Source organism: Sinocyclocheilus anshuiensis, unplaced genomic scaffold (genome assembly GCF_001515605.1).
Source record: "Sinocyclocheilus anshuiensis isolate Anshui unplaced genomic scaffold, SAMN03320099.WGS_v1.1 scaffold108, whole genome shotgun sequence".
Lineage (NCBI taxonomy): Eukaryota > Metazoa > Chordata > Actinopteri > Cypriniformes > Cyprinidae > Sinocyclocheilus > Sinocyclocheilus anshuiensis.
The window spans coordinates 831,633-840,630 of NW_015554071.1; the positions used below are offsets into that span (position 1 = coordinate 831,633).

The 8,998-nt window shown below is 40.4% G+C and overlaps 1 protein-coding gene across 1 annotated transcript in view; it reads left to right on the top strand.

Annotated features, from left to right (window-relative positions):
- The window catches only part of LOC107668714 (tripartite motif-containing protein 16-like), a 13,360-nt gene extending 5,974 nt beyond the window's left edge, over nucleotides 1-7,386 (top strand). The window contains exon 6 of the mRNA XM_016460686.1: nucleotides 6,526-7,386. Coding sequence (XP_016316172.1) covers nucleotides 6,526-7,097 — 572 coding nt within the window. The 3' untranslated portion in view covers nucleotides 7,098-7,386. The remainder of the gene's footprint in view (nucleotides 1-6,525) is intronic.
- The last annotated feature ends 1,612 nt before the right edge of the window (nucleotides 7,387-8,998 follow it).

The window sequence follows — 8,998 nt, forward strand, 5'->3', positions numbered from 1 at the left end:
CAGTAGGAAATTTACAAAATATCTTCATGGAACATGATCTTTACTTAATATTCTAATGATTTTTAGCATAAAAGAAAAATCTATAATTTTTACCCATACAATGTCCCCGTGTAACTTAAGACTGGTTTTGTGGTCCAGGGTCACAAATAAGATTACTGTATTGTGAATTACTTGCTAATTGTTAATTGCATTTTACATGTTTTATATAAAAAAAAAAAAAAAAAAAAAAAAAAACGGGGGGAGGAGGGGTTTGAAAATATTTTTCTCTACAAAAGGGTGGTCCGGCTGAAAAGGTTTGGGAACCTCTGGCCTTCTACGTAGATGGATTGGATGCATTTCATGCAAATTAATAACCTCAGGCACACAGTCGCTCAATTAGGATATTCTGAATTCATAAACCCTCAAATGGTCCTCATTTCCTGTTTACACTTCTGGTCTTTGGGGTCAATATGACCCCAAAATTGATAGTTATTGTAAAAAAAAATATATACATTTTTTATCATACAAATAATATATACATTTTTTTGTTTACTTCTCATCTATACATTAAAGCTGTGTTTTGGGAGATATGAAGTACTTTTGTACCCATTTACCAAAAAATTCCTCAACTACACCATTAGCTTGCATGTGAAATATCACATTTTTAAAAAATCACTTAAATGATTATCTAAATTTGATTTAAGTTGTTTCTGGATATCTAGGTATATCTAGATAGCTGATCTAGGTGTTAGGTGTAGAATTCTGCCATCTGCTGGTTAGAGAAAAGCTTGTAGAAATTAGAGTTTTTGAAAGAATAGTGTAATGACCATATATATCCAGAGGCCCATAGAGATCCATTCAGTTTTCTGGAAGTGGCCAACTGATCCTCTGGCAACTTTTCTGATATATATTTTGTAAATATGTATTGAAACATTATAAAATACATTAAAAACAGTATTTTTCTCAAAGGTTAGAATTTGTTTTTGTTGTTTGAGGTATTTTGAAGTGCCCGCTTTTGCAATAATGCCACATAAATTTGCAGAAATGCCACACAAGTTGTGACTAAAACTTGATTGCACGCACATATGTTTTTTCAATCTAAAAAGTTAAATCAAAACAATTTTATTTTACTTAAATGTAAATAAAACCAACACCAAAAAAACGAAAACCAAAACATGGTGGGTGAAAAATGGTGGGTGTGTGTGTGAGAGAGAGTGTGTGCACGTGTGTGTGTGTGTGTGTGTGTGTGTGTATGTACGCAAGTATGCTCGTTCCACATTGCATTTGTGCTCTAGTACCAGGCCTTCATTTCTGTGTGGACATTTTCAGATTTATGCTGGATTTATAGATTTTTTTTTTCGGGGTCATATTGGTCAAATTTTTACATAGCTTCAGAACAACCGAATCAAGCCCGTTTTTTTTAAAGTGAATACAGATAGAAAATGTTGAAAAGTCAAAAATCTTATTCCACTGAGATGAAGGGAACTATTTTTTTTAACTAAGTAAATGTTGATTGGGGTCATTTTAACCCCAGGGACCGATTGAGGGTTAAGCGAACTCGGGTACGGTTCGCGGGAGCACACCCGAGGTCGGAAGACACCCTAAGAGCCCGAACTGGGCAGAGTGGATTAGGACCCTGCTCACCCTCTTCATTGGAGAGCGCTAAAAGGGTGATGTCTTGTGCTCTGAACAGAGTGGAGAGCACTTTAGGCACATAGCTGTGTCTTGGCTTGAGGACAACTCTACAGTCGTTAGGCCAAAACTCAAGACATGAAGCAATGACCGACAGTGAGTGCAGGTTGCCCACTTGCTTGACTGGTGCTAAAGCCAAAAGGAGGGCAGTCTTAAGCTTCAGGGGCTGCAAATCGGCCGAGTGGAGCGGCTCGAAGGGAGGGCCCCATAGGGCCCTGAGGACTATAGATAGGTCCCACGTCAGCACCGTGTGAGGGCGATGCGGATTCAATCTCTGAGCTCCCCTCAGAAACTTAACAACCAGGTTGTTCCTGCCAATTGTCTGGCCAGCCACGAGAGAATGATTCGCTGTGATTTCTGCCACATAAACTTTGAGCATGGAAGGGGTGCGCCCCTTGTCCAGCAGCTCTTGTAGAAAGGTTAGCACGTAGGACACGTCGCAATAGGATGGGTCCTCATTCTGTGCTGCACACTAGTCAGAGAAAACGGTCCATTTAAGGGTGTAGCGACATCTCGTAGACGGGGCCCAAGCCTCCAAAATGGTATTAGTTACACTTGCAGAGTGCTGTAAGACTCCCGTCGAGGGGGCAAACATGAAGGCTCCACAGCTCTGACTGGGGATGTCAAATCGTGCCCTTCGCTTGTGAGAGGAGGTCCTTCCTCAATGGTAATAATAATAATAATAATAATATGTTTATTTTATATAGCGCCTTTCTACAAACTCAAGGACACTTTACAATCATTCATCATTCACATGACAGCAGAAATAAAGGCATACATATAAATTGAATGTAGAGAACACAAAAAAACACACACAAAGATCAGGAGACAGGAAAATTAGAATAACAAAGTGAAAAGATATGTTTTTCAGGTGGGCTTTGAAATCCTGTAATGAAGAGAGGTTGCGAATATGCTGGGGAAGAGAGTTCCAGAGTGTGGGGGCAGCGATACATATGCTGTCAGAAACGATATGCACAACTTTTACAACTCCTTAAAAACCATATACGGCCCAAGGAGTTGTTCCATTACACCTTTGAAAGCAGCAGATGGACTTACAATTTTAAAAGATAAAAAACAGATCTTGGCAAGATGGGCTGAATATTTTGATTCCCTCCTTAATCATCAGTCACCAATTGATTATTCCATCTTGGAGGAGCTACCAAATCGGCAAACTATTCAAGACCTTGATCGCCATCCAACATTCCTAGAGGTGTTGCCAGCTATTAACTCTCTTCAAAATAACAAGTCCCCTGGCAATGATGGCATCCCTCCTGAACTCCTTAAACAAGGTGGCTACCTGTGTATCAGGATGATCCATCAATACATCCTACAGGTCTGGGAACTGGAGTGTGTCCCTCAACAATGGAGAGATGTCAATATTGTCACTCTATACAAAAACAAGGGTGAAAAGTCTATTTGCAGCAACAGTCGAGGTATATCACTACTGGCAGTAGCAGGGAAGGTCCTGGCAAAAATCATGTTATGTCGGCTGGTAGAGAACCTAACTGAACATCTGTTACCATTTTCACAGTGAGACAGCTAAAAGAAAAAATGTCGCGAACAGCATCAGGACCTTTTCATGGCTTTTGTTGATCTCTCCAAAGTTTTTGATACAGTGAGCCGAGAGCTGCTCTGGGATATTCTAACAAAATTTGGTTGTCCAAAAAAATTCTGTAACATTTTGTCACAGTTCCATGAAGGAATGGTGGCTCTTGTGACCATAGGTGGTCAGCAGTCAGAGCCTTTTAGAGTACGCACTGGAGTAAGGCAAGGATGTGTATTGTAACCTGTACTTTTTAATATCTACCTCCTATGTGTCACAAAGCTCCTGCATGATAAACTTGAAAGCAGCAGTGGAATCACTGTTGACTTCAGGTTGGATGGAAACCTCTTTAATATTCGAAGGTTCCAGGCCTCTACCAAGGTCTCAACTATGCAGATCCCTGAGTTGCAGTATGCCGATGGCTGTGTGCTTTTGACACACACCAGAAGACCTGCAAACTATCCTTGTTGCTGCTGTGAGGATATATAGCAGATTGGGTTTGTCAGTCAATACTGCTAAAACTGAAGTGATATGTCAACATCTTTAAGAAAGTGCCTGTGGCGAGGGGGGCGTGGTTCAGCGAGGTCTGCAGCGGGAGAGAGAGTTGGGAGACGAGCGGTGAGTAAGTGGGTCAAATGCAAATGACGAACACCTGTGTCTGGTTCCAGTAATTGGCGTGGAGAGACCGCATAAAGAGGCCCAGGAAAGAGCTGTGAGGCAGAGAGAGACTGACTGCTGACTGGGGAGAGACTGTGCCTGCTCTGGAGAACCCTGCAATCGTGATTGTGCCTGTGCAATTGTGATATATTGAGCGCTGGTAGCGCGACGTTCTTTGTTAGAAGCTGAATAAAAACCCCAGCAGCAATCAAGCCGACCCCGTCCTCTTCCTTCTCAAGACATTGACTTTGTTACAGTGCCAAATTAATCCCTCATGCCTGGAAGAATTAGCAGCAAATCGCACCACCTGGAGGCAGCTCTGTCACGCAGGAATAGTGCAACTGGAATCAGAGAGAAATATGAGGAAACAACAAAAAAGACTAAGGAGACACACAGCTATGCCTGTCCCTAAAAATTCTGACTTTATATACCCAACCTGTAATAAAATTTGTGGATCAAGGATAGGGCTCTATAGTCATTAAAGGATACATCACAAATGAGGAGGAAGGTCATCATCGGATACGATGGATACCAAGAGGATATTGAAGGGCGAGACAATGGAGAGACCATTTGAGCGTAATGAGGAGTATTTTGTATTGAATATGGAAATGAATAGGTAGCCAATGTAGTCTGCACAAAACAGGAGTAATGTGAGAAGATTTCTTGGTAAGTGTGAGGACCCTAGCTGCTGAGTTTTGAATATACTGAAGCTTATTTAAGGTTGTAGTGGCTAAGCCAAAGAATTACAAGGGGCTGCCAATAGCAGCTGAATCATCTCGGGGAAACAATTCTGGTTCCTCCAGAGTGAGGCAACCAGGAGGACCGAACATCTGACTTCCCTGACCCGTCTGATGACCTGAGGAAGCAGGGCAATCGGGGAGAAGGCATACAGGTGAGCACTGGGCCAATCGTCTTCTGAGGTGAAAAGTTCCACCTCTGCCTTCCCAAAGACAGACCAGATACATTGAACCGTTTGAGGGTGTAGTCTCCATTCCCCTGGAGCTACATTGCCCTGGATAGCTTGTCTGCTCCCTGGTTCAACCTGCCCGGCACATCAGCTGCTCTCAGCGAGAGGAGTTTATCCTGTGCTCATAAGAGGAGGCATTGAGCCAATTAAAGGGAGCATGACCTAAAACCGCCTTGGTGATTTATGAAGGCCACCACCATCCTGTTGTCCAAACGGACCAGGACGTGGTGCCCCTTTAAGGCCGGCAGGAAGGTTTTTAGGGCTAGAAAAACCGCCATCATCTCGAGGTGGTTGATGTGTAAGCGTTGCTCCAGGTTTGACCAGGAGCCGAACACCGGTCTGCCCTCGTACAGAGCTCCCCAACCCGAGTTGGAAGCATCTGTCATGACCACCTTCCTTCTGGAGATCAGTCCCAACGAGACACCTGACTGAAACAGGCGAGAGGTTTTCTAAGGGGCCACGGCTCTGACACAGCAGTGGGTTACCCTGAGATGAAAACGTTCCAGGCGCCAAGCGTGGGACGGAATGTGGGCTTTGCTCAAGAAATGCTCTTTTTTAAAATGCCAGATGGCCACAGAGGAAGGCGTCACGCTGAAGGAGAAAATTTCTGACGAAATGAGGCTCAGAGCCGACTTATATAGCATTCAGCTCCACCCCTTTTAGCAGGTTGAAGTGCCATTTGTTTGTGCAGCTACACGAACGTGAGCAAATCAGGCTTCAGTACCAGAGTAAACAAAATAGTTTTCCCAAAAGCGTGTTAACACAATGGGAGAGACCATTCGAAAGGGAACCACTGATTTACATTATGCACATTAAATAAATCCCACACAAAATTGTCAAAAGTTGTTACCAAAATACTTTTCCTTTTAACATTTAATACACTTTAAATGGAAAATGGAAATAAATGGAAAAAACTGAAATGTTGCAGTTATCAGCATCCACATCATTTGTGACCCTGGACCACAAAACCAGTCATAAAGGTACATTTTTTGAAATTGAGATTTATACATTATCTGAAAGCTGAATAAATAAAAATAAATAAATTTGGCCGAGATACAACTATTTGAAAATCTGGAATCTGAGGGTGCAAAAAAAATCAAACGATGGAGAAAATCACCTTTAAAGTTGTCCAAATGAAGTTCCTAGCAAAGCATATTACTAATCAAAAATTAAGTTTTGATATTTTTACAGTAGGAAATTTACAAAATATCTTCATGGAACATGATCTTTGCTTAATATCCTAATGATTTTTGGCATAAAAGAATCATGTTTATCGCGCTGAAATCATGTGTTTTAAACCATATCAGTTTAAACTTCTGATATACGGTTTTCTGAGATCACACATCTGAAGCACACGCACAGAAAGCGGCTGTCACAGCATGTGAGTACTAAACTAAGATTTCAGATGCTTCCAGAGAAAGGCTTACCAAAAAAAAGTTACTGGGTTAATCTTTTACACGTTTCCTTGGTTGGTAGATGCACCTTGGACCTGGTTATAGCACTTAAAACCTGGATAAGTCAGATTTTCATGATATGTCACCTTTAAGACTTTTTACTTAAGACACGTTTTGTGGTCCAGGGTCACATTTTATCTACATAAAAACTAACAAAGATGCATTTATTATGTTTAAATTATTGAAACTCCGTTTTACAGATTTCAGTTCAGATAATGTTTTGTCTCCATCAGATTTCTTCCAGTTCACTCTGGATCCAAACACAGCACATCAACGTCTCTTTCTGTCTCAGGAGAACAGAGTGGTGACCTACACTGACACAGTCCAGGAGTATGCTGATCATCCAGAGAGATTTAGTTATTGGTGGCAGGTGTTGTGTAGAGAGAGTGTGAGTGGACGCTGCTACTGGGAGGTGGAGTGGCGTGGGATTGGATCTGTTGATGTGTGTATATCAGTGTCATATAAGAGCATTAACAGGAAGGGATGGGGTTATAAGTGCAAATTTGGAAGTAATGATCAGTCCTGGAGTTTAATCTGCTCTCCTTCCAGTTACACATTCTGTCAAAATAACAAACAGACTGAACTCTCTGCAGTGTCAAGCTCCCGTAAAATAGGAGTGTATGTGGATCACAATATCGGAATTCTGTCCTTCTACAGCGTCTCTGACACGATGACCCTCATCCACAGAGTCCAAACCACATTCACTCAGCCACTCTATCCTGGGTTTTGGATTAATTTATCATTTGCTAGTAGATTATTTGGATTAGCTAAATATCCAACAGTGAAACTGTGTGACAAAATATAGATTGTCCAGGGATACTGAATTGCCTAATAGTCAGTGGGATTTGACAAGAATGCTGTTGCATAGTAACAATACACACTCGTTAATATAACAGATTTGATTAAATGAAGAAAAGATGAGAGCAAAGATCTTTAGATCTTCAGTTGGGCCTTACCATTTAGAGTGTACATGCACACACATGCATGTAAGATTACCGTCAATATTTCATGCTTTTCATGTTTATTACATTTCACATATTAAGTAAGTTCTTTTACATTAGTTTTGTTTCTTTAGTATAAAGGCAAGGCAAGTTTATTTATAGCACATTTCATACACAATGGTAATTCAAAGTATTTTACATAAAAGGAATTAAAATAATCATGAAAAAAATCACAACAATAAAAGCAAGGAATTTTAAGATTATTTAAAAATTGAAATAATTAAAATGAATTATTTCATTAAGAATAAAAAATGAGGATAAATAAAATACAGTGCAATCATTCGGACATAGCACAGTGCTCATTCAGTAAATGCACAGCTAAACAGATGTATTTTGAGTCTGGATTTAAATGTGGCTACTGTTTTAGCACATCTGATCTCCTCTGGAAGCTGTTTCCAACTGCGGGTCACATAATAGCTAGAAACAGGCTCCCCTTGTTTTGAGTGACTCCTTGGTATTTCTGATTTAATCCTAATGATCTAAGTGGTCTGTTTATATTTAGTGAGCAATGTAATTGAGGTCCTAGGGCCTAAGCCATTGACTGATTTATAAATGAGTAATGATACTTTAAAATGTAACTGGAGGCCAGTGTAAGAACCTGAGGACTGGTGTGATATGCTCAGATTTCCTGGTTCTAGTCAGAATCCGGGCAGAAGCATTCTGGATGAGCTGCAGTTGTCTTTTTGGGAAAGCTAGTGAGGAGTCCATTACAATAGTCCACCCTGCCAGTGATAAAGACATGAACGATGTTTGGTGTTAAAGATACAGCCTTCATAAACAGCACACTAGTGTTCTCATTAATGCATCTCTTTCTGACAGAGACAGATCTAGATTCAGTGCAGAGATCAATATATCAAAGAAAATACAGAAGTGATCAGATAGTGCTACATTCTTATTAACAATGGGTGAAATGTTTAGACCCTTACTGATGAGTAAATCTAGAGTGGGTCCACGATTGTGTGTAGGTCCATGCACATGCTGAATCAGATCAAAAGTGTTTAAAACAGTTAGAATTTCTTTGGCAGTATTGATTTCTGCATTATCTGTGAATATTAACAGGGGACTTATTTCCTGAAAAGGATTTTGGCACTATGTTGGGTTTATAACATTTTTAATAACAGTCTGTATGCATGTTTAAAATTCTGTTATACAAGTTATCTTGCTCCACATATGAATCCTGGTCATTCTGCTTATATTGCTATTTACAATAACATAATATAAAAATGCAAAAACGGAATACTGTATCCTACAATGCAGTGGGCTTATTTGACTGACAAAAATAAATTAAATAAAAGTTGATTTTAAATTTATTTTTTTACAATATTTGTGGGGGGGGTTTCTAAGTATAAACAGCACAGTCTAGAAAACTACAGCAAATATAGTCTCTTAAAAGTCTTCATCAATTTCTATGTGGCTGACTATCTGTTGCAGTGCTTCACAGACCTGTTCTGAGGACACCTCAGCACGAACAAACATGCGGGAACAATGACCAACAAAACACAACTGAAACACAGGGATATATATACACAAGCTAACCAGAGCTAACAAGGGACAGGTGGCAATGATTAGTTGTCATGGTGATTAACAAAGGTAGCTATGGAGACAAGGTAGCAAGGCAGACCAAAGCCACTAGAAGGCAACCCTGCACATTTAAGCCAAAAAAGCAAAAGCTACGGCTAAAGCTAACACTGCGGCGCAGGGAAAG